General features: G+C 36.4%; 1 protein-coding gene across 2 annotated transcripts in view; it reads left to right on the forward strand.

The window, feature by feature from the left end:
• COBL (cordon-bleu WH2 repeat protein) overlaps positions 1 to 27,149 on the forward strand; it is a 113,528-nt gene that overhangs the window by 81,052 nt on the left and 5,327 nt on the right. For both annotated transcript variants that reach the window (XM_068195846.1, XM_068195855.1), the window contains 2 exons: positions 2,502 to 2,702; positions 23,846 to 23,984. In XM_068195846.1, coding sequence (XP_068051947.1) covers positions 2,502 to 2,702; positions 23,846 to 23,984 — 340 coding nt within the window. The remainder of the gene's footprint in view (positions 1 to 2,501; positions 2,703 to 23,845; positions 23,985 to 27,149) is intronic.

Here is a 27,149-nt window from a genome sequence, read left to right on the forward strand (position 1 = left end):
CTCAGTAATGGAATAATGGGCTGGATATAAAGGTTGGACTTGGAAAAGAAAACATAGATGAATTTTCAAGGTTCAGGGTTTTTTCTATCATTCAAGTCTTTTTAATAAAAAACTACTTACAGTGTCATGGAAGTATTACCTTTTTATTCCCCCCCGTATCTTCTGTTAGGAAATCCAAGCTTAAAAACAGGATAAAGCAGCTTTAAACTATTTAGTTGTTCATCAGTGTATCCCTTCCCAATGACCTGTAGCTTGGAAAAGGATTCTTGTAGCTCTTCAGCCACAAGATCTTGAGATAAAATTAAATATTCATTTTTAACTGGTTATGGCCTATCGTCTTACCAGTACTCTGCATTTGTAGTGCTATGAGGGGAGTCTTAGGGCTTTTTTTACTATTTTCATACAGCTTTGTCTAAAATTTCTCCACCCTTTTATCTAGAAGGCTAAGGAATTAATAGAGTCAAGGCATGCCTGCAGAATCCACTTTGAAATTGTTTTGTTCAGTTGTTTTGTAAATGTGTGAAAAGAGTAAACTATATTTCACTCCTTGAACCTGTCATTTCTGTAGGAATGGACAAACTTTATTTGATAGGACGTTGTACAATATGCACTGATAAAGACTTAAAACTTTTAGCTTTCAGATGAGATCATTATTTTTTCCACTGCCCAAGATACAGGGCCAAGACAAGACTACTTCTCTATAAGATTATACCTAATCTTTTAAACAACATCTTCTACTTCAACCTTTTTTTGAAGGTAAGATGCTATTAGGGTAATAGAAAGGTAAAGATGCTATTGATGCCATTCAATTCAGAGAAACTGGTGATGAAAAAGATGCGGCAAACACTGCTTTCAGTCAGAGAAGACTGGTATCATACTCCACTTGTGCTAAATACATTATTCCAAGATGAAGTGTGCTGTGCAGTGTGCAATATAAAAGTTAACACAGGCATCTAGGTCAGCAATTGCCATCACACACACAGTAAATGCAGACAAGGCACAAATCTGTTTGCATCTCAGTTGCTTTCACAGGAATCTACAGAACATGGAACTTTCCCAGGCAGTAAAGGAGCCTGTATTATACATATTTTTGCATTGGTCTTTTTTTTAGCTCTTTATCCTTTATCAGTGCTTCCTCAATGGTTCTAAAACTAAATGAATTGTGTATTTAATCTTGCTGCCCTATGTTTTTAATTTTTACCTAAGCTTGCACTTGGCACTCGTGGAAAGAAATTATCTCTCTTTTTTTGAAAGTAATGGCATTTGGGGTGGCCTTTAAGTTTCCTACCAGTATGTATTCTGTGGTTTTGGACAAAATTGCACCAGAGAGCTGTATGTCCTTGACGGGAGAGTTTTGCAATTGTGGTAGCATATTCTGTTGTGATAAGAACAGCATTATCAACCATGCTCATCAGCCTATGTTTCCAGAAGAGCTATTCAGCTCTAGGTCATAGTGAAGTGGTATCAGTGGTGATTCCACAGAAGATATTTCTGGGAAGAAGTTACAGTCAAATAACTTAATTAAAAAGTAAAATCTTCAGTTTAATGTGGACGATTCTCTTAATTAAAAAAAGGAGAAGGTGACTCAGATTTTGAGGGAAAAGTTTTTGCAAGATTTTTATTAACAGAGTAAAAAAGGGTATTGAATATAAGAGTAAAAACTAAAGTTAAAATGCACATTTTCAAGGAATCCTAGTTATAATCTTTTGTATTTGTAGATTTACTATTATGTGAGTGGATATGTTTCTGTTTGTATATTAATATAAAAATGTATTAAGATTCTGAAATCCATAAAACTTTTTCCAGTGATTTCATGAAGTTTTCAATGAGAACTAAAGTAATTTTTAACAGTAAGAAATTAATGAAGTAATTTTCTGTTTCTCCTTTCATCCGGGCCTGTCAGTAGAACTTCTTTTTACCAAGTTAAATGGTTGTTTTCAGTAAGTTGTAAGTGATTATGCATGATTGTGCATGTAAATTGGAAATCGTTTAATGGTAGCAGAATTTCTCTTATGTAAATCTGCAGAGAAGACTCAGGTGAATCAGGCAGATTGATAACAAAATAGACCAGCCTGAGACACTGACAGCATTTTATTAATACAGTGTTCTCATTTAAGAGTAAATCTTGCTTCAGAAATGTGTAACACTTGTAATTTAAATGCAACTGCAAATGCACTTGGATAACTGTAATTATGAGTCTTGATGTGAACTTCATATTTTAAATAGCAAGCAGCAGCAGTGTTCCCATCAATAGTACTGTTAAACCGCAGTAGGTGCTTATCGTGCCTCCTGTCTTATTAATACTGCCTGTAAGCTTTGTTCCAGTTGACCTTTGAAAGTTTCCAAAAGTTAGAGTTTGCAACTCAGCAGGTTTGGCAGAGGAACATACATGATTATTCATATCATTGTTTAAACGGTAACCAGATGTGTCTTGTTTTTCTTCTTTCTTTCCCATTGTTTTCAAAGAGTGATGTTAATCCAAGATGTTAATCCATTTACAGGGTTTTTCCACAGCACCAAATTCCCCTTCGGTGAATTCTCGTTCCAGTAGCCTGGGTTCATCACTGTCCCTTGGTAACATCTCTGGAATGACAGCAAACCCAGAAGTGAAAAAGCGCAGAGCACCTCCTCCACCAGTTGCAACACCAGTATTGCCGAATGCGAATGAGGAGGTGAGGGGACAAGAGAGGACAGCAGCACAGGTAACAGTGACACTGCTGAATGGGCCCCTTCGTTTGCTGTGCTGGGTACCATCCATTCATTCAGCAGTCCTAAAGCCATTCAAAGGTATTTTGGTTAGCCATTAGCTGCAGCTGACCAAAACTCCTACCTTACAAGATTAAATTATCAAAAAACTTGGTGTTTTGTACACATTTACTGAGCTCTCTTGAGACTGCCCTGAGCTTTCTACCCTGTCAAGAATCATTCTAAATCAGAAAAGTTTTGTGAAGCAATGCTAAGTAAAGGAGGGTAAAGAAAAAGTAATGCAGAAAAGCTGGAAATTGTATAAGGTGTTCTTACTGACCAGGGCAGTCCTGGAGAACAGGTGAAAGTTCTAATGAGAGACAAAAACCTTCAGCATACTGTTTTGTCCAGACACTTGTCAAGCTATCACCTGTATCCCTGTTTCCAGTGCTGCCACGGGATACCAGAATATCTACTCTGTTTTCTGAGTGACCAGGTGACCTTTTAAAACAGTGCTCTGGTTTTGTTTTTATAAAAGGTCACTGTTCCGCAGTACATTATTGAGGATTAAACAGAAATGGGGGGAAACCTTTCTGATGACCTAAGCCTTTGAAAAGAATAGAATTAAGGGAAGCTGAAATTTTTCTTGCTTTCATAGTGACACTCAGGCGTGTGTTACTAAACCTGCACAAGCACGTGAAGTCTTCTGGTTCCACCAGCAACAAATAGTACTGTAGTCTAAATGTAAACTGAGAAACCAGCATGTAAAGTTATATATGGATGCCAAAGAAGAGTGCAAGGAACCAATATCACCAAAGCTATAAATGTGGACTGACTCTTACCTGCTTGGGGCTTGTCACCTCTACAGCAGACTGAGCTTTGGAAAGCAAACTGTCCTAGTGCAAAATGGAGTCAGAAAGGAATCTTTGAGTTCAGGGGAAGAGGAGAGGAGCCTGGTGCTCACTCTCACTCCCTGTCACTCCCTTATTTATCTGCATTAAAACATATGTTAAACACTTTATCAAGTGAAGCATTCTGTAAGAAAAGTTGATGCACACTCTTGGTAAATAACTGAAGATTTTTATTTTCCCATTCTTAGGTTATCTAAGTGTGATTGCTGGAATGCAGTAGTGTTTCATCTTTCAAAATTGGAATAGATGCCTTTGAAATAGAAGTAATTTATAGACACAGCTGAGAAGAAATAATAGAAATTTTCAAGCAACACTTGTGCAAATTTTTCCTTGAAATTTCCTTTTGAAATTCCTATGTAAATATTTTATGAGGTTTCTTGTGTCCCCCAGAGTTACTGACATTAAGGTAAATAGATTTTTCATACAAAAATACTATGGCATTTTGACTCCTACGTTTATACAAGTATGGTAATCACAGACTACATTATTCTGCCATTCTCTTTGGCTGATCTCCCTGCAGTATGGCATTGAGATTCTAAATTGTGATGTACAATAACACTGCAAATCTAAACTCTCCTTAAACATACTAACATTTCTATTTTCAGCATTGTTGCAAATAGGTTAAAATGCTGGTTTTCTGAAGCCATTGGTAGACAAGTCTGTATTTTATTTTTTGCAAGTAGTATACAGTACAATATCAACTTCAAATTCTCTTAGTCTGAAAGAAAATTATGGTGAAGAAGGGAAGCATATGAAGGTTGTGTCAGATGATTTTCCATAACAAAGTTCATTTTGGGCAAAAGAAATGTCCTTTGTAGCTGACAAAGTCAGTGAAGACCACAATAGAGGTGCTAGAATATATTTGGATGCATTTTTTAAATAAAGGATATTTTTCTGGAAATAATGGCATAGGTCATAATGTTAGAAAGTTATGGTGAGTTTTGAAAGCTCCCAGACTGAAAGTTGTTCAAAGGCTGCCATGTACTTTTAACAAGAATGGAATAGAATTTTAAAAAAGAACAAGTTCCATGAAGCAATCAAAAACTGAGGGAAGAAATTCATTATTCAGTATTATGGGGCAAAGTAGCAACAGAGGTATTGTTTATAAGAAAACCCAAATAGTTCCATTTTATCTACGTGCAGACAAGCCAGTTTGCTGTGAAAATAGAGTAAAAATTCTCAGGGTGTAAGTTTATTTCTTTAGTTTATGGGAAAGAATTAGCACTGATCTTTTTTTTCAAGGAAGGACGTCAATTCCTTATTAATGGACTTCCTTCCATAAAAAGATAAGATGTTTGTTTAGAAAACTTTATTTATGTGCAACTGTTACTAACAGGAAGATCCTGCAAAAGGGGAACATGTTTATTTCCAGTGAAGCTAGCACACTAATAGAAAATGAAAAGGTGGTATTCTGAACTTTGAGAAGATTTTTTCTTTTTTATCTGTCTGGTTCCATAAAATTGTGTAGGAAATAAAGTACTGTAGGTGTTATGAACACTTGTAACTTTCCAACCCAAAAAGCCTGTTATTTTCAACCCGTTGTTATGTTCCAGGTATAAATGATTCTTTAGGGTTATATATATCTCATCTCCCTGCCTAGTGGTCCCAAACATGAAATTTCCATGTGTATGAAGACTGGGGTGTTTTAGTTTATGATGTACATTTATATTTTCTCCACTCATTTTTCTTCATAGGTGACTTATTGCATTATAATTTTACTGTCTTACAGCTTTTGTTCCTGTAGGGCTTAGGATAATTTATCTCCTTTTGGATAAGGTCCCTGCAGTAACTTTATTTACTTTTTAGTGCAACAACATTAGTTTTCCATATCTATTTAAAGTTAGTGTTCCCACTGTAACCATTTTAAATCTACCCTAGAAAATATTCATGTCTTTTCAGAGTGTGCTGAACATGCAATAAGTAGTTTACAAAGGAATGCAGAGTCAAAAAAAGGAGTCTACAGATTTCTTCCCAGGAGAGTTCACCCCTGTTTTTCTTAAACATCTTCCAAATGATTCTATTTAGAATAATGAGAAGTCACATGAAAAAAAAAATCTTTAAAAGGCTAGGGTATATAACAATTCCAGGACAAAATCAGGAGGTTTGATGCTTATGAAGCAAGGAGGTCATCTCCTTTGTTAAGTTGCAACACAAGGCCCACACAATCCAAAGAGTAGAGCAAAACAATGTAGGGGTGAGTTAAAAGTGAACATTCTGTGCAGTCTCTGTTGTCTGTCATAGCACTCCAGAAGATGTGCTAGCAGAATTTCCCCCCCCACCCCCAAAAAAGTATGCACTATATTGAGAAAATATAAGAGAAAACCTGTATGAGTATGACATTGTAGACAGAGTACACAGAGAAAAGCCACACGTGAAATCTGACAGAATTACAGGCATCTCCTTAGAGGCTTATTCAGTGATCTCTCCCTAAAAGAAATGTGTAAAAAAAATGTGTTTTTCTTGAAAAAAAAATATCATTTTGGAAGAACCTGAAAAAAACTGTGAAATTGAGTTATTTGAGTCTCTAGGAAGTCAAGAGTATTGTGCACTGGCAAATTAGTTTATGGGAAGAATTACTTTTTTCGGTTTTTAACATGTATGGGAAAATACAGAGACTGGAGTGAGGGGTATGATAAAGTTGGCCTTGGGCTTTTCTTCAAGATCTTCCTCTATAAAATGCAATGGTTTATTCAGAAGAAGTTCATAGGGTTCTTTGGAAACAGCATAGAGTTAGATGAGGACTCTTCAGTGCCTTCATGAGTATAAAAGCTCTGATATCAACTCCAAATGTCAGAAATCCAACTTGTAGAGTGTGAGCTGTGTGTTATTTCAGCTGCTACCGTGTTCAGAACAGAAGAACTGTAAATGTAACAGGAGTCATTAGGGATTTTTTTTACTAGCTGGTCAAATTCCTGTACTAATAGAACAATATACCAGATACAATATTCTACCATTTTTGTCACAGACTTTAATTTTAGTTATTATATGGCAAGACAGTACACTTAAATAAAAAAATATATTGATGTTTTTAGTGCAGGTAAAGAACCTTTTAGAAGGTTGTATTATAAACCAACAAAAATTTCAGATTTATTTACGTGTTTGTGTCATCTCCTGTATGTTGCTATAGACAAACTAATGTGTATAGCATACTGTGGGTTTTTGCCCTGCTTTTTACATTCCTCTTTTCTCCATTTAGATCTCAAAGTTGGGTTGCTGAGGATGGTTGTTGACTCTGAATTATTGGTCAAGACCATATTTTAGAGCAGTATGCTTGCACCCAGTGTTTGATCAAGGCTGATATTTTCTCACCAATTATAACTTACTCATTGAAGAGTCTTACTCACCTGAACAAAATGGCAAGAGAGCCAAAAAAGGCTTACTCTAATAATTTCTGGCAGTTTTCTTTCCCATTGTCCGTAGTCAAAATAAACCAATTCTATGCCTAAATGAGAAGTTTGGCTTTAAGGCAATTATTATAATGTAAAAAAATGTAAATGAGATTTTCATGTCTTTCCTGGAGAAAATAAGATACATTAAAAATTTGCCAAATGTCTTGCTTATGTAGAAGATATTTTCAGTAATTGCTATGTTTTTGCCATCTTCGTTGATGATCTCTTATACTGACTACCACGTAGGGTCCTCCCCTCCCCTTCCGGAATTCAGTCCCTGAATTTTCATTTCTTAAATTCCCCTTTTGTATGTGTGTATGCTACATGTATGGACATGGAAGCTGCTTGGTACTGTGACTCATGATCTTCCTTAGAATTAAGATAAATTTTAAAATGGTTGCCAAGATTTTTAGAAATGGTTAGTTCAGCTGTCCATAATTAGGAAGCTGATTTTGGAGCTTGATGTTTTCTGAACTTTTAAGATGTCAGAAGCTACGTCTGGTTGCTCAGCAACTCAGTATCTGGCCACTGTGATTTTAATATCATATTATTTTCCAATGTGCCACCTTCTGTCACCAAAGGAATTTAAATTGAGGTTGTTAATATAAAAATCTGAGCAAAGTAAGAATTTCTTTCACTAATGTCCCCACAGCACAGCAGGGTTTTTTGCACAGTCATCTTTCATGCATTTTTGCTTAAAGTGATAACCACTCATCCACCTTACTTCTGTATAATCTAATGCCACGGATTTGTGGTTAGCTGGCTGCAAAGATAATCTTGATTGATATGAAATCACACTGTTACTGTTGTTCTCCTCAGGTTTTCCATATGGCATATTTCCCTGTGGCTGCAAATTAAACCTTAAAGGCATGAACACAAAGCATTCTGTAGAGCAGTGTAGAGTAAGTTCTTGCCATGTACATCTGTGTCAGTATGGATGCCACCAGTAGAGCTCTCTGTCTGTGTGCCCTGTGAGTCTTGAATCTGCTTTGTCCCTGGATATTTCTAATAAATCTGATATTTCAAATAATAATACTCCTGCAGTTGGCTTTCCCTCTGACAAACAGCCAAGTCTTTAGGAAGAACCTATGTTTGTGTGGATGGCAGCTTTTTTTCTTCACAAATTTTCTTGGACTATGAGACTTGACATTTTTTAAGAGAAGCATGATACCTGAAGTCACTGCAGTTGTGGGAAGTTGAGGGACAGAAGAGTCACAGCTGAATGAGAACACCTACCACAGCTTCTTCCAGAACTGAGATTTATTGTAGCCAGCTGTCTAGAACCCACTTAATTAACATCACTTATAGAAGCACAGTACTCATACCAGCTTCTTTTCATCTACTTCTTCTTTTGTGCACCTGCTGTAATTTATTATTGTCTAAATTTCACTCTGGTCAAAGTCCTGTGTCCCAAGAGGAAAAGTTTCAAATTAGTTTAGATTTACCTGGTTGGTAGATCTTATTTTTTATAGAAAGTATTGCAGTCATACTTGGAGGGGTTTGTTTTTTGTACTGCAACAGGATACGTTTATGCTATAGGTATTTTCTTCCCTTCTACCTTGTACTTTATTTCACTTCTTCTGTATAACGTGCAAGATAATGAACGGTTCGTGGGGGATTGACAGATGTATTCTGTTTTAATAAGAGTCCCAGAATCCAACAAAAGGGTGGATGGCTTCAGATTACTTATCTCCCTTTCATAGGTTACACCTAAACCAGAAATGTCTACTAGAAGTCAACAAGATATGAATGCATGCTTTTTTTATCATCTTTTAGAGAGGAAGGGAGGTTTCTCTTGATTCAAAGGTCTTCTGGGTGAGGTCTTCTCAACCTTTTTCTTATGACACATTTCCTTTCTCCCTTAAGTGTACTGTGAATGTATTTTTGTTTTACTTTGTGGGTTTTTTTTTTTCTGTGGAGCATCCAGAAGTCTCCTTTGAGAATAATAGATACAATTTTTCACATTCTGAGGAAGGATGCAATGACTCAGATTTTGCTGTAGGAAAAAGCTGTTTTTCAAAATGTGTCTTTTATTTCTACAATCTACTGTATCTTCTAGGTCACTTCTCAGGTTTTTATAAGTTCCCTGAGAACATGAAAGTAGGATTTATTCAGAAGGAGGAAGAACACTTGACTGACTTTTTAATTTGTTTAAAATGTTGATTTACAGTTAATTAAAACTGAGTTTATATGCCTTTTCAATTGTTCTGATTTAAATTTTCTTTTTGTGCACAGAGGCCTGAAATGCGAATACTGCATGCTATTTTTAGAAGTGTCTTTGCCTTTGTTCGTTACTGAGGATGTCATGAGTGTTAGCTGTGATCTTCTCCAGTCTTTGTGGCAGACTTGTTAGAATGCTCAGGCAGTATGTGATATCTCTCAACAGCATTTTTCTGATGAGGGCAGGGATATTGAATCTTTAATAAAGATGCTCTTTCTCTGGAATACTGTTCAAATGCCCAAGTTATGTAAGCCTTAAAGAAAGAAACTAGTTTTTTGTATTAGAGTTTGGCTATTGGGTGCTGGAGTGCACTTTTTACTGCTGTATGATGCCAAATTAAGAGGCTGAGGACTTCTTAGATAATTGCCATGGGGCAATATTTTGATAAGGTCAAAGAGTAGCTGTGTCTCTCTGTTGATACAGATAAAAAATAATTATTGATAAACCAATTAAGAATGGAGATAATATATGTTTTATTTGTTTCTGTGTTTCACATCAAATTCATGTAGCAATTGCTTATTTTGGATGTACAAGGCTGTAAATACTGCATGGTAATTACAAAAACATTCCATTAGGCTTTTAGTATCTATTTTTTGCACTTTTCTTCCAGTCATTCTGCCTGAAATTTTAGTTAGAAGCTAATATTTTTCATTTATGCATTCCTATAGATGTTGAGAGCTTATGGGTATCAGGGGGTCTTTTTCCTCTGTTCATAGAACTGTATAGAAATAATTTATTTTGTCTTATGCTTTGGGTAGAGTCTTTGGCCTGTTAGTCTGGGATAGTAAAACAGTTAAACTTGGCTTGACATTTTTCACAGTTTAAGTGATCTGGCACAGACAGATAATGACCATCAAGCTTGTCCAAAAGCAGAGATAAGGAGTGCACTTCAGTTCTTTGTCTAAGGAGCATGTTATAGTTCTTTGTTTCAGAAGCAGGTGTGTGAAGTATTCTCAAGATGATGCACCAGAGATTGTACTGCTATCTGAAATAGGAAAGATTGTGTAAAATAACTGTGTCTGTAGTAAATCTCTCTCTACTATGACAAGCAAAGAAATAGAAAAAAAAAATTACTGAATAATACTGCTAAATACTGCCAATGCCACATTCTGGCATGAAGAAATTCAGAGAAAATAAGTGAAAGATATAGTTGCTGTTTGGAAAGTGTAAGAGAAATAAAAAAGAAACCAAGCCTCATTAGGTGGTTTATGTACTGGCAAAATTACTGGAAATATAATAGAGAATTTAACCAGTTGGCATCTTTGTAAAGATAGCGAATAGGGTAAATTTAGCTTTATTAAAAGAGAAACCCTGCTTTACAACTCCCTTACAGTGCTCTTGATGCATTCAGCAAGCAGATGGGTGTGATCTGTTTGATACAGTCTGTCTGAGTTTCCACAAAGCTTCCAAGTTCCCTCATCAAGAATTTCATAAGGAAACCAAGTCTCAGTTCCATAATAAATAATCATCTTACTCTTAAATAACAGACACAAAAGAAAAGAGATTGCAGGTTAGGACTAAATGATCTGCTGGTCTACTGATGAAATTTTGCAGAAGCCTTGGAGTATTTGACCATCCGTTGATCATATTAAGAAATGACCTGAATAAGAAACAGTCAGAAATTTTGTTGCTCCTACTTGAGTTATCTAGATAGCAAGGACTAAGACTCAGTATGAAGAGCAACAGTTAGAAGACCGTATGAGACTGAGTGCTGGGACCACTTGGAGATGAAAGTAGTTAAATTCAGTGTGGTGAAGGGTGAAGTGATATACATGAGAAAAGACCACTCTTAATTTTTCCTAAGACCTTTTAAGATACTGATCTCACTGCTGGCAGTAACTCATTAGGAAAATCTTAGGATCAGAAGACATTTTTATTTGAAAAAAATAATCTCCAAGCTCAATAGCAATCAAAAAACAAATCCAATTCAGAGCATTTTAAGAGAGGAAAAGTGGGTAAAAAGATAGTTTTACTTACCACTACATTGTGAGCTTTTTTATGCCATCTTAAATACTACAACAGTGTTCTCCTTGCTTCAGAAGGGTATTACAGAATAGGATGAGACTCATGGAAGAACATCAAGGGTGATCAAAGGTGTGGAGTAGTTTCGTACAGGGTCAGTGGTGCAACTTAAGTAAACCATGATTCTTCATCTTGAAAGAGTTACTGAAAGAGTTATCCAAAGGATAAGGATTTGACTTTTCAGCCAGCCATTATAAGAGCATTTGGAGCTAATAGGAAACAGGCAAACTCCCAAAGTCAAAGCACATGGATCTTCATTGACTTGGTCCACCAAGGTTGTTATGGACACTAAAAGTTTACATAGGCTTAAGAGGAGACTGAACAAATGCTGCAAGGATGACAAATCCATTGTGAATTTTGAAAGATAAATTACATCCGGAAGTCCCTAAAAAGAAGTTGGTTAGTAGCCACGAAAGTATTTGGGAGAAGGTAGTGTTGAACATACCTTTCCTCTTCTTTTGCTGTCCTGTTGGTACTTGCCACAGTCTAGTAAAGAAGCCTGAGCAGAACCCTTGATCTAACACATGCAGCTATTTTTGGAGAATACTGAAGAAAGTCATACCCAAATAATTGTCTCATATAATCTGATATCACTCCAGAAGAGTCACTGGCAGCATTCACAATTACTTCATTAGGTCTTCTTATCAGTGGTAATTTGATGACCAGAAAAACATGTTTCTCATTAAAAACAGAAACAGCTGCCTCTGATTGCTGTTCCCAGTCATCAGTCTCTTTGTTTTGTGCTCCTAAGTGCAAAACTGCATTTGCAGAATGAGGCTGGAAGTTTTGCCAGTAAATCATAGGGTCAATAAGAATTTTGCAACCAAGAATACTTGCCTGGTATGCATTTTATGACTTGGTAGTGTGTCTGTAGAATCAAAGAGCCCCACAGGACTCTGAGGATCATATTTGCAGGCCCCTTGGGCTGCACCTCAAAATACTGAGATGTACTAATACAGCTCATATTACAGGTGGCGGGGAGCTGTATGGGTGATGTCCAGTGGATTTTACAAGACACATGCTTTTCACTGACAAAATAAAAAGCAACATGAAAGATGTGATTCCTTTGCATTTCAAATCAATATCTGATCCACTTGCATGCCAGATATATTCTCTAGGTTGCAGGTCCTCTGAGAAAAGAACTGTTGAGACACTTCTGTCTTGTGCAGTGACGGGGCTATTGTTTTACTTAGAAAATGATTATATTTCTACCTTTCAGGAGATAAAAAGTCAGTCTCTTTGGGTGTTCCCTCTGCCTATCCACTTTTGGCAAATATATTTTTAAGACTGTATAAGGGTGGAGCTTTTCTTAATGACTTTTACTTAATGGCCTTGTCAAAAAAGCCATGTACAAACTGTTGCCCTTCACAGACATAAAATTTTGTGATGACACACATTAAGTTTTATAGAAACAATAGTCTCTGTAAGCAATCATAAACCTGAAAGGTTTTATGTTTTTCATATTTCCACTGGAGCTGAACCTGGCTGGTGCTATCCTATTGTAGAGACCATTATCAAGGTGTACAGAACCAATTAGTAGAAATAAGAGTGAGTAGTAAAAAAACCTTTTAAATGCCCTATACCATGGTAAATGACTAAGAAATTAAAACTCAACAATTAATTTCCAGTTTGAAGGTGTTTTGTTCATTTTTTAAAGAGCTTTAAACATGACATTCAGTTATCTGAATGAGAAATAGCCAGACTTGTTCATGTCTTACAAAACAATAATCAGATAGCAAACATGAAGCCAGCTGACAGCACATCAGATAATGTTTGCTGTGCAGTTTGGATGCTTAATTTAGCTAACAGCTGCACTTTGGTTTGGGTAAATGATGCAGGCCCAAATTAAAAGAAAAGAATAAAGTGCAATGATGGCTGAAGGCTTATCTTGCTGTCATGTAAAACATGAAATTTAGGAAGGCTAAAAAAAGCTGCTAGAGAAAGGGAGTAATTTGTACTTCTTTTTATGATAAAAACAGCTCCAAAAAATAATTCTGGTGTATGCGCACTTAAACGCATTAATTTGTTAAAAGTAGTTATTAAAAACTACAGCTTAAATGATACATGCAGTGTAGTGACTACTTTCTCAACATCTCCAAAGAGTATCAGTTAAGGGTATGTTGTCTTTTAATAATGTATTACAGAATTTTCTGCTAAAGAAGTTCAGTTGTTTCAGACCAAATTGCTACCTATCCTCCTTATTGGTCCTAATGCTCAACTTCGTGTTGCTGCACATTTATTTACTAACAGCATGTGTCTCATTAAAAAAAAGAGTGGCAGAAAGCATTTTAATAACTTTAGGAAACTCTTTTTAGGCAGCCAACTTATTTTCCAGCAGCTTTTTTGCCCCTCCTTTTCTTTCAACTCTTTTTTCCTGTAATTTTAAATAGAGTAAGGTATCACAGTGTGATGAATTATTTAATAGGAGTCTAAGCTTTCTCAGTCAAGAAGTGATTAACTACAATTGGTTATATTTTTTTTCCTGAAGCTTGGCCAGTAAGAACTAGGCACTAGTTCCGAATTTCAGTAGAGGTTTTTGTGTTAGCAGGAAGGTACAACCTCTCAGAAGTGCAGTTGGAGATAAGACTCATTTTGCAACACCCCTTTGAGAAAATCTCTACTCACATAATGTTCACAGTCAATTAACAGCTTTTGCACCAGAAGAATTTAAAATTTTGAGGTCTGCTTTAAAATTATGCCTTTTTACATTTTAAGAGGAATCCACTGTGTGGTTTTTTTGCAGTTTCAGAAATAAGTTTTTTGTAACTTTGTCCAGGAAATAGAAACAATGTCAGTTCAGCTGTGATTTAAATTGCTTACCTGCTTTAGCTGAAGGCTGGACTTTGTGAAGTGCTGAGTGCTTCACAATTTGACTTGGATAGGCTGTTATTTTAGAGGGGTTGGAGAATTAAATTATAAAATTCTGTAAGACTCCTTCATGGTCTACTTTCCTGTTGTTTTTTGAAAAGTACTACAGTCCTGCATTCTAACCTATGTAGCTATAACCTCTGAATTGACATCAAAATTGGAGTTACATGGTGATGTTTAATATATATGCAGAAACACAAGCAAGGTAAGCTTACAGTGTCTTTACATTACAATTTAACATACATAACACAATAATCAAGGAAAAATGCAAGATTTGTTTGGCAGGAGGACTCCCATGTTTTTTTTCAAGAAAACATATGTCTTGAGAGTTGAATCCTTGAATTCTGTGCAAGAAGAATTCTTGGAATAGTCTCTTTTCTAGCATCAATAGCATTCTTTTGCACTAATCCAGTTGCTTCTGGCTGTGAGTTCATGGTTCAGCTGCCAACTGTTTCTGAACAGACTATACTACCTGCCTTGGGAATGATACCACAACTTACCATCTGGTGAGATCATGATAGCATCACTTGACCTCCACATGTGGTCTCTGTCAAGCACTTCATTGAAAACTGGCAAGACATTAGGGCCGGAACATACTGTTCTATGCAGACCTGAATTTTGGCAGGGTTGCAATGCTCAGTAAGTAAACTTCATCTGGCTTGCAAGTCTCAGACAAATAGAACAGGCTGATGTCATTGTAAGCTTTAGCTCTCATTAAAGAAGAAAGTATGTGTCAAGTAATTATGAGGCTTTGTTGGGCACAGTATTTAGGGGAAGTTAATAGACAAAGATCATTTTGAGCAGCAAGACTTCTGAAGAGCTGGCATTCAATAAGCAATGAAAAATGACCCTAGCACTGTGCTTAATTTAGAAACTGGGTTTGCAGCACTTTTCAGACTTTGCTTCTAACTCCACCTTACATAGATCCTAAATTAAATCGGTGAAAAATCACAGAATAGAAAAATTAACAAAGTAATTGTGTGCTGTGTCAATCAGGTTTAATTCTATGGCTTAATAGCATAGTCATTGTTTAGCTATTTAAGAAAATAAGGGAAAACATCACAGGTATAATTAAAAAAAAATTGTTCTCTGCTACTTCAAGCTATTTTTCACAGAATCATGGAATTCTTAGGGATGGAAGGGATATCTGGAGATCATCCAGTCCAACCCCCTGCCAAGACAGTGTGCCCTAGAGCAGGCTACACAGGAACACATCCAGAGGGGTTCTGTCCCAGACAGAGAGACTCCACAACCTCCTTGGACAACCTGTTTCAATGCTCTGCCCCTCTCAAGGTAAAGTTCTTCCTCATGGTGAGGTGTAATTTTTGTGTGTCTCAGTTTATGGCCATTGCTCCTCATCCTGTCACAGGGCACCACTGAAAAGAGTCTAGCACATCCTCTTTAAAGTTGACATAGGTCACTTGGACAAATAGGCACCTCTTTTTTTTTGCAGCGTGCCTCTCTTAATGAGAATATAATTTCTCACCTCCTGAGACCCAGTAGGCAACCCCTGAGTCCTGCTCAGCTCTATGTTGCTGACACTTCCAGGTGTGGCTAACAAGCAATGTGCCATGATGGGTTCCTCAAACAAGTCGTCATAGCAGAATCTATTTGTAATTTTGGATAATAAAATTTGACAATTGTGGGCAGTAGCTTGATATAGAGCCATGTTATGCTACAGTCCTAGTAATGTATCTAATTGACACTGTGGTACCACTTTGTTCTTCTCCTCTCTTCATGCTTTTAAGTTGTGGTAATTCAGGGGCTTTTGGCTGGTGTTTGGAGATGCTGGAAAGAACTTGACTTGAGTGTGAATTTGAAGGAGGCAGTGGGAAGGCATGGCTCAAACAAGGTGATTGTTAAGGGTCCCTTCTAACCCAAACCATTCTATGGACCTATGGAATCGGAAAGGAATCAGAAACTATCACTTGACTTACTGCCTAAACCATGTTTCCCGGGCATTCTGTGTGCCTGTGGAAGGGGAAGGCTGATAGAAGAGGGTAGAACACTAGAAATAATCAGATATGTTTTTCTCTAAATGGAGAAGACTGCTAAGGTGATTGCCTAGGACTTAGTGCTAAGCACTAGAAATTTAACTTGGCTATCTCTAAAGAAGAAAATTTAAAGTCTGGGGAAAAACCTAAAAGCTCCAGGGAAGTATGTCACTTATTGGAAGTAGAAAGGATCGTGTTCTTCTTGCTCCTTGTCATATATTTGTGATTCCCTTCCACGTTCTAGCCCTAACAGATTTTAGGCTACAACACATCCTATTGGCAAAAAATTGGAAAAAGATGCAAAATAACTTTTGCAAATCTTCATGGTATCTCTGAGATTTTTAAGGACAGACAAGCAGATCATCTGGTCATCCAGCCTATAATCCAGGATGTGAGACTGAGAAAGAAAAGATAATGTATAAAATTCTAAGTCTAATGTGTTTCCGAAAGTCAGTCACTTAAGAAGATGACATTGATCATATCAAATTCATTGATGAAGTTTTCAGAAGAAATATGAACTGCACTGCTACTGTGCATCTTACACTCTTACTAATGTTCATTTGTTTTGTTAATAATGTAGTTCTACCTAAAAAGACATGCACAAATATGAGATTAAAATCTGGACGTTGATTTTGCCTTTTTTTTAAACTTCTGTAGAGGAGAAATGAATATTGGTAGCAAATCAGTTTGTGGTGGCTTTAAAATGTGATTTTTAAGTGAGGGGTTCTTGTTGGTTTTTTTCCCCCCTAAATGAAGACATAAATGAGGAGAATTACATTGTATTCTGAGAAACAGAGGAAGTTCAATTCTTTGCCAAAGCAAACATCCGCAGACTTGTGTAGTCTACATGTTTCAATGCATGTGAAAATATTTGGTGTTGTAGAGCGATTTCCTTGAGTGGAAATAATACTGCAGCTAGAAATGAGATTTTGCAAAGAAGGAAATCACAGCTATCTTAGTAATTTAACATCTCAGATTTGTTTATGGATAGTTTCCTGTCTGACACATTTAACTGAACATGTTAAAGGGCTTAAAGATTAGAATGGCATTAATTTTTAACTGTCCTTGACGGTGACATTTCAAAAAGGGTGTGTTCTATAAAAACAGATGGAAAAATGAGCTTGCCCCTTCACCTTGTACTGGCTTTCTTGTGTTAACTGATTTAGCTTTCTGTCACCAATCAGACAAGTATTCAAGGACATACTTGCCTTTTGTCTTCTTTGTTTTGTGAATAAAATAGCACAAGAACATAGAAATTTCTATAAAATACAGTATAGTAAGCTTTTATCTGTTATTAAGACTGAGGTGTTATTGCAGTCAGAGCTTGATTTTTGATAATCAATATTAAATTCTGTTATAAAATTCTGTTTAACACCAAAGTTATATAATAAAAATAATCTGAAATTAAGCATTATAGGCCAAATTATGCAAAATATTGTGATATGTGATTAAAATATTAATGGTAGGGTTATTTTCAGAAGACAGATGCAGTTTGTGCTGTAGTTCTAAGACAGATTTCCCACAGTGCCTGAGCGCTTCCAGCAGCAAAGCAACTCGGAAACTGAGGCAGGGAGTACAGCTGCTGGTACAGGAGTACAGCTGGGATACGGCCATCAGGCGAGACAGACACCTGCAGAGCACAAGGGAGCACAGTTTCAAAGTCAGGAGGAAGCCCCCTAATAGAAAGTGGTGTTGTCAGGACAGAAACATGGTTATCCTGTTCCTAGAGTTGCTTGCTATTCTTGTGGATTTAAACTCAAGTTGACAATAGCTTGGGAGTCTCCGTCTACATCTGTTCCCAGGCGAGTGATGTGTCCAGAGTTACACAAGCTGTTGGTCCAAATATCAGTCCTGCTATCCTGGCATACTTACTCATATGGCTTACTTAAAGCTAAGCCTATTTTTATTCATTTTATTGCCAGGCTTTGAGATCCAACACATCAACATGAATGGAAGTAAAATGACCAATCAAGAGAAACTCTGCTAATTTCTAAAGTGTAGTTATTCCTATGCAGTTTACCAAAATGACAAGTTTTCCAAATGATAGCCTCTTTAAAAGTGTTTCAGTGTGCTAGATTTATTATCTCTGTGTCTGTTGTTTTGGTAATATGTTGTTGTATTGCATGGTATCCTAGTAAGTATTTTAAATAACCCACACAAATGCATTCTACACAGCTTCTGGGAGACTGCTCAGAGTCAGGCTGCTCTCTTTGAATGCAATTTCTAATATACTTGTATTTTAGTGCACTTGTGTAGTTATGGATTAAACATTCATCTTTTAATCAAATGAAACAGGATACTATCCAATAAGGAAAGAAGGTAGAGAAGTTCAGTGCTGAATAGACAATTTTATTCAGTGTAGCTTAAAGTGGTCAGCCTCATTAGCTTAGTTGCCCAGTTTTGAGAGCTCACTGAATTTTCCTTTGTCAATATATGCCAATGAGAAGACTATTGATGTACGACCTGTCCAAGAAATATTAGGCACATGAGTAAATTTTGTATAAGACACATTAATGTTCAGTTGGGACTTCTTGTGGTTTCTAGTGCTAGGCAGGTTGAAACATCTGTTGCTGTGTGAAAATGCAGATTCAGCTGGGCAGGATAGCTTTTATATCATCAAGTTTAGTGGAGAGATTAATGTCTCCATTCTGCAGCTGAAAGATTTATTTGTCTGATTTTCCTAGAACAACTCTTCTTGGATCAAAATATTTTCTTCTTAACTGCTTTAAGTTATGTCATAGTAATAATCTAAACCCATAAATCTTACATACCAATCTGCCACTTGTCTTCTATAGAATATTATAAAGGATTAGTGCAGTTATATCAAGACTTTAAAGCCAATTAATGAAACATATGTCTTTTTTTCTTTTAGAATTCTTGTAAAATGGCCCTTAATTATTTGACAATTTCTGAATTTTTTTTGCAGGGGGAAGAGGTTTGAGATGGTCATACATACATAGTTTGGCGTGATACTGTTGTTAGTTCAGTTACAGGTTAGCTCTGGGCTTTTTGTTCTGTTAGGGTTGCATTTAAACATTTTTTAAAATTCAGTAGGCACTCTGACCCCACATGATATCATCACCAGCAGGTGTATCAGAATCTGGCTCACATAAATCAGAGTGTGTGTCTGGTCAGTGTGGGATGATGGAACCACTTTGTAATGAGGGTGTGCTGGTGTTTGAATCCATGTGTCCTTTTTCCAGTTCTTTTTCTTTACTTCTGGAAATAATTCTGCAGTCATTCAGTGTTTCCATAAATAAGAAAATTTGTATACAAATTAGCCAATTCCTCTATAAGACAATAAAAGGTCCTGATGTGTAACATTGAATAAAAAGGAGAAAGAAGTAAGACAGCATAAGGACTTTATTCCCCTAGTTTATATCATATGCTATACAATTTTTTATTTGCATATGCACAACAATAATCTGACATCCCTTAAAAGCAATCCTTATTCCAGACTTGATTCTATTGCTGATACATCTGTATCATCTGTAGCTATGTTGTTTGACCAGGAAGTAAATAGCTTTAAGGAGAATTTTGTTAAGTATTGAGACTGGAAAATTCTTAGGTTTTCAAGATTTTTCCCTTTCTATGGCAAAATGATAGGAATGATAGTAAAAGAAAAAAATCTGCTGCCATAAGACAAATGTTTCTTGCAATGTTTATAAAAATACTAGATAGATTGGTTTGGATTTTGAAACACAAACTATGCAGATTAATGGTGCAGTTTCTGGCTTATAGAAGGAGACTCAGTTATAGGAGCCGTAAATTTGGGCCTAGTTGGGTCTGTGGATTAAAGAAAGTTGGCCTTGACCAGATGACTTAGTACTTTCATAAATAAGCATTTCTGTTAGAAAGTTTAAAAGGGAAGGGCTGACAAATGCAAAACCAGTGTCTGGCCTGTAAATAGAGGACAAGCAAGGCAAAGGAGTGGAGCTCACACTGGAATTCTGTCTGAGAACCTCCTTGTCTTTGAATGCTTGATGAATTTTCAGTAGTGATAACTTTTGTTTCCTTGGGCCTCCTTTAATATTGTTCATTACTTTATATTCATTGTAACCTGACCCAAAGAAAATACTGGACTTTTACACATAAGGAAACTTAAACTCAGTTTACATGCACTCTTACAGTGTCCACAGATTGTTTGCAAGTAGACTGTGAAATGCTACTGATGGAAAATTTCAAGCATTGGCCTTGTAGGATTCTTTTCTACACAATTTTGACAAGTAACCTTCCCATGGTGTTGTTGTTATGCTCTAAATATACTCTCAAATCTTATCTAGAGCCCTCAAATTTTGTTATGTTGAGCTTTCACAGTAGGAAAACACATTCAGCACATTGCTCAGATATTTTGTCTGCAATATTGGAAGTATTTTTCAAAGAGCATGTGAGCCCTGGATGTGATAGTTTGGTTTTGTTTTGTTTTATTTTAATTATTGTGTGTCTTATCAATAGGGGAAAAGAAATTGCACTATTTTTCAGATTTGGGTCATTTTGACCTCTTTTATTCTAGCTCACTTCATGGTATTAATTATAGTCAGAACTTAATGAACATAATTTCAAATTATGTATTTGTTGTAACAGGAGCTGATGTAATAATTTCTTGTTCATAAATATAGGTTAAGTACAAGTGCTAAGACTAGGAGATATTCTGTTAGACTCAGAGAGGGGCTCCTGTAACAAAGTTTCAGTGGGAAATTACTCCAAATAATGTTGTAAGGCTTGATTTCTTTATAAAAGAAGCAGCCAGCCATAACAAATTATTTTCGAGTTCTATTAGGTTTGTATATACAATTGAAAAAAAGAAACAGAATGTTCTTTGTGTTTTTTCCATTTATGTTTTGGCTTATAGGTTTACCGAAATTGGAATTAAAGAAAATATACTTTTAACAATTTTTATGACCTATTCTTGAACTAGATACTTCTTATGTACTTTGTAGCGTGACTGGCTTTAAACAAGCTTTTCATCTTCTTTATGGTGTTTCTGAGGAATACTGCACTTAGCTGACAGTATAATAAAAGCATTTTTGTGTGTGTATTTCACCAAACTTTCATTATTGCAGTCGTGCACTAGCTATTTCCTAGCCTATTCTTTAACTGCAGCAGTGTGATCATCCATACGTCTATCTAATGTTCCTCAGAAGATTCAACTAAGTAAGAAAACATAGAGCTGAAAAGGATAATCTGACTTCTAACAAGGATCCTTTCTTCATAGAAAAGCAGTTATGTGTCTTTGTGGGATTTGAATATACCAAGCTAACATCCTTCACTCATCTGGTACTCGGAGAAGGGTGATTAGTGATCTCTAACATTTTAAGTGTACATTTAAAGTACACTTTGTACACAAAGTAACATTTCCTTACTTTGTGACTTGATTGTCAAGATTTCCTAGCTTTATCATTTAAATCACTAGTCCAACCAGTTTTTGTCCTAAAATAAAATGACCTTTCTTACTGGAGAGGGAAAAGTGAAGGTGGAAGCTGCAAAATGCCATTAAACAGCTGCAAAAGTCAAGCTTGTACTTGTGAAGGGTTGTGAAAGTTCAGATGGTGCCTGTCTCCCAGGTGATTTGAGTTCTCTATAGCTACTGAATTTTCCAGTCTTTGTAGTAATCAAAATTACCACTTAAATAATTTTCTTTCTTTTTTTTTCCCCTTAAGATAGTATCCTGAAGAATCACGACACAGTATTAAGTGCCTACATGTTGTTAGTTATTTAAAATGCAGGGTGGAAGAATGTTTTGCTTTTTTTCAAATTGTCTATTTGCCAATTTCCTCAATGGAGAAGAATGCAACATTAGGTGGCTGTCCTTGGTGTAATTCCCCTCAAAACCAAAGCCTGATGAGTTGTTTCACTAAATGAAATTTCCATTGTTTAGCTCAAAATTGGGCATTCTGTTTCAACTTCAGTCAGTTGTAGTTGGTTCCTAATCATTATAGGCAGTTTCTCTGTCAGTGGAATGTTCCATCTTAATATGGAGAAACACTATAACATTGGGCAAAAGTTTTTCAGTGGAGCTCTAAATTTTGCTGTATCTGTTTCGAGAATTTGGTGTGATGCTCTTTTCTGGGTATAAGTCCGATGTTTTTTAAATTCTATGAAATTTGGTGACCAAAATTTAGGTCCACAAAATTGCTAGTTACTTCTAACATTATTGCCCATTTACTATGTCTAACTTTGTCTAGATTCGCTTCACTGGCTTTAGTACTGAACTATATCTGGGGGAAATTTAATATAAAATGCTGACATAATCCATGATAGTAGGAACTAGGACCAGGACACTTTTCTTTCCCACCCTTGTTTGGAATGAAGCTGCAGCTTATCCTGGTTGCTGTACTCTGTGTCCAATGTAGTTACTACCAAGTTTCTCCCATGCAGGATACAGGTTCCCCAAGGGGTGGAACTTGTCCAGTTGTCATGTGGCATGGTGTCTAAAGTGTAATCCTCAAAGGTGGGAACAAAAGGGTTCCTTTTGTAAAATATAAGATCCTCCTGAGTGCTTTTAAAAAGGAAGGCTAAGAAAATGAGACTCTGTTCATATCTTAATCTTTTAAGATAAAGTAAAATTAATTTATTCTCAGATTTTTTTACTCAATGTAGGAAAGAAAAGCTGTAAATATGTGCTTTTCCTCTGAAGTCTGGTGGTAGTTTTAAGCAGTGTGAAGCTACTATTTGTTTAATAAAATCTCCCTCAACAATTGTATTTTAAGGGTTCATTAATCCTCTGGATTAAAGGAAATATTATGAATATGATTGTTGTTATTTTTATTTTTATTAGTTAGACATTTGAAACAGTAGAAAACCACTCGCAGTTCTGTATATTAGTTACAGAAGCATTGGGATAGAGCAGTTAAATCAAAGAACTGAAGACTCCTTTGGAGGAATACCAGCAGCATGTTATATGTGGGCAGCCACCATTACTTTCTGCCTCAGCAAAGCCTAGTACTGACTAGTGTTGTCAGTACCTTTCAAATATAAAAATTCCACAGATTTTCCTACATGGTTTTATTATTATTATTTTTCCAGAAAAAGGAAGTAGAGCTAAGTTCCAACAAGCTACAGAAAATATTGTGCAACCCAGTGAAACTCAAGTCATTTGTAATAACATTTTTCATATTTTTAAAAGCAGCATAGAGAGTAGTAAGGTCTTGGCATAGCAACCAGCATGTTGCAATTATTGGAAGCCAAGGTGCTACAGACCTTCAAAAGCAGGTCTGTGAAGGCCGGTAGGCATGAATAGAGTACAGTGTGATCTCATATCATCATGCAAGCAAACAGTCAATTCTGATTCTTGTCTCAGAAGTCCTTAGACAAGAATTTGAGAGGAACATAAAAGAAATGAGAAAGAGTTTATTCACTATACATGCCAGTTGGAGTATTTAACCATAATTTAATGTTTGAAGAAACCAATGGGAAAAGAAGATCATGTTATGGCTCAAGCTTAACAACACAAATAGTGTCATACTCTGCTTTGCTGAGTGTTGAGCTCTCCAGTTCACTTTTTCCAAAACCATCAAATGCCTACCAGACTGGTATTTCTGCTGTGACACTCATCAGCAGTTCTTGTCTCTTTCCTTTTCTGAGTGCAATATTACTGTAATTCTTTAATCTCTGGTTGTCACTATAAATGCTCATTATAAATATACTGTGCTGAGAAATTAGGTCATATGGCAAACACTTTTTTTTTTGGTTATTGAAAATTTACAACATCAACAAAATATATCCTTTACTGTGCTTATTTTTCAACTTTGTTAGATATCACAAGGAACATCCCTGAATGATTTAAGGAAAAAGAAGAGGCGTGCCCCTCTTCCACCAGCTGCGTCTGCCCCCCCAACTCCTGCCATGCCAAACAGAACAGAAGACAGGGAAGACAAGAGGAAGAGCACAATGGGTGAGAGGCATTCTTTTCTCCTGAATAACCCTATTCATGTGCTTTCAATACTCACTGTTTGAAGTTGCTTTAATTCTGTTATGCTGTGAGTTTGGAAACTTTTGTAACTTGGGGAAAAAACTACATTTCTCTGCAGAATGAAAGTCTGGAAATAAGTATTTGTATATTACCTCTTTTTTTTTTCTTTTTTCTTTTTTTTTTTTTTAATGGCACCATTTCGAGTACCTCAGGGTAGTAAAATGTAGATAACACTCATCAGATGATTTGAATATTTGTCACAAATTTTATAGTCAAAAGCACTAGCCCTGAGCCTATTCTGCACCTTGGAGATCATGATTGGTTTACTAGTAAATGGAAATACAGAAATAGTAAATGGAAATGCTAATAAATGGAGATAGGCCAGGCAATACTGAATGCATCTGAAGCCATGAAGTTCTGCTAGGACCTAAGTACAGTCAACCTGGTTCAGTGTTTTCTCATGTTTCTAAAGCCTGAAGACATTTGAGTTTCCTATAGTCCTCCAACAGTTTGATGTCAACTGCCTATATAAAGAAAAGTTAGGGATTTTTTTAAAATTTCATCCTCACTTTTATTATAAATCACTATCTGTTGATTCTTTAGCTAATCAGTAGAAGAAAAGAACTGATGCTCTCAAAGGAACACCATACGTACCTAGACTCAACAAAAAAACTGTAGCTTCAGCTGCAAGTGGCACCACATTTACTCACAGAGGAAAACTGAAAAACATTCTCCCAGTCCTCTGTTCTTATCTGCCTGGTAGCATGTTCAGATTGGTGAGAGCTTTGCTTGAGTGAGGACACCAGGATTATGCTTCTAGCAAGCAAAGTGATTTTATAATGGGTCAAGTTATGAGATAATGACCCTGCATATTGGAACTCATTTTTCAGTACATTAAGAGAATCATTCTTCAAGTGCCGCAATGCACTCAGTGCACTTCAGTTCATGCCTTTGACCTCATGTTTCATAAAATGCCTAAGACATACAGATATGACATTCTGTCATACATAATTGCTTACATTACAAATGCCTCACAGTTTAGTAAGAAACCTCTTGGCTTTGTTCCAACATTTATTTTCAGTAAATGCTTCACATTTAATGCCTCAGCATTTATGTAGCAGCAGGAATCCATTATCATGTGACATATTCAACTCCATTGACATCTCTTATTTAAACTCTCTAAGGGCAGAGTTATTACTGGGCCAAATAACACAGGAGTTTTCAGCAAAATGGCTTACTTTTAATCACTACAGAGGTCACGCTCTACTGCTTCTCATGCTTTGCCCTACTACTGGTCACTTTTTGATGACATTTGTTGCTTTAACTTTTTATAAGTGTTCTTTTTCTTTTGTATTGGTGCTCAAATGTTACAGATGAGATATAGCAGAGCCACTTCTAGTGTGTTCAGTACTGTGTACATAAGTGCTTGTTGGAGTGCTCTGCTCATGTAGAATTCTGTAGTATCATTTGCTTTAATGGAGCCTTATTATTTTACACTGACAAAGAAGTCCCACAGTAGCCCTGTCTTCAGTGTGTTTTGTTTTCTGCTACTTTCTTGAATGAATGTGTTCATTAACAAGAAAAAATGTTACAGCCAGAGCGGGTTGGTAAAACAGCCTCCCTTCAGGGCCCTTACAAGAAAACAATGAGAAAGCACAGATGGCTCTGAAAGCATGAGAGAAAAGCTGTGAAAAAAGCAAGACTCTACTGAGGGGAAAAAACGTGCTGCAAGAAATAGTCAGCCACATGATGGAAAAAAAGTATTAAAGATACCTGTGTAGCTCTCAATGAGCCATGTGAGTCAAAGCAAAAGATCCTATCAAAAATATTCTCAAACTGGCAAATTCCCTGTAGTATTCAATACTGATTCAGTTATTGTGACACCTAAGTATTGTGCCAAATTTCCTCCAACCAGTTAAAAAGGGCTTGCACATTTGCCAGCATTAAATTGTGTCTCTGGAAGATGCTTCTCTGGAAGCTAGTGACTCCTAAGTAAAAATCATACTGGTTTAATCTTTTTTCTTCCCCCTTGGTGCTGCTTCCCTTCTCAACAGCCCCAAAGCACAAGCCAGAGAGTGTAGGAATGGATCAAACCAAGCATCTGTCTCTGCCAGCATCCATCTTCAACAATGACCACAGCACATGCTTGAGGCAGGATGTGAAAGCAGAACAAGCAGGTAGTCATGGTTCCTCAGCGCACTTTCAACCTCTAAGGACTTTCCAAATAATGGTAGCTCAAGTTCTGTACACTACCAACTGGCAGCAGCTTTTTTACATTGAAAGTTTTTCACAGAGTACAGTGCAAAGACGCACATATTTCTTTAGTTATTGCACATAGTGTAGAAATAATCCCCCCGACAACGTTATGGGCATTTCCTTTGATAGCTTCAAACAGTATTTTACAAAAAAATAATGTTATCATCTGCTTCTCTACAATGTCAAAATAATGAAAACTGACTCAAAAGAAGAGCAGAAAAGCCTATAAGATACCTACTTCAAAACATTGATCTAAGGCATCTTCCTCTTTCTCTCAGAAAGAGTCAGGAAAATAGTCACATAAAGTATCTGAGAGGTCAACAAATTCAGGCAGTTGGACACTTCAGAAGATAAAACACATTTTTCACATTTTTTTACACAACTTTTTTCAATTTTTTTTTAGTTTGCTTAATTATTTTTCTTCATCCTTATGCCTGCAAAAACCAGAGATTTTAACTGATAGTTGTAATGTATGTGTAGGGCTCAATTCTGGTCCCACTGCTGTTGGTTTAAGACAGACATTTTCTTTCTCCTTTGATTATTTGGATGTAAATAAGAGCAGAACTAGATCCAGAGAGATTTGGATGTGGGTAAGGGAAAATCAATGTGTTTTTAAAAAATAAAAATGAACAGAATGATCATTATCTTGCAATGAAGTAACAAGTCAATTGATCCCCCTGTAGGTGATGGACGGCAGGTGCCACAAAAGCCTCCTAGGGGCACCACTCGTGGTCCCCCCCAGTTAGTGATCCCCCCACCCCCACCTTACCCTCCTCCTGGCAGTGACATTGTGGATCCAACAGTGTGTTACAGAGGAGCAGATGTTACAGCACCAACAGAGCTGGTACCTAAACGTATGTTTGAAAATATATGTATTCGCATTTTGATTCT

Source organism: Anomalospiza imberbis, chromosome 1, assembly GCF_031753505.1.
Source record: "Anomalospiza imberbis isolate Cuckoo-Finch-1a 21T00152 chromosome 1, ASM3175350v1, whole genome shotgun sequence".
Lineage (NCBI taxonomy): Eukaryota > Metazoa > Chordata > Aves > Passeriformes > Viduidae > Anomalospiza > Anomalospiza imberbis.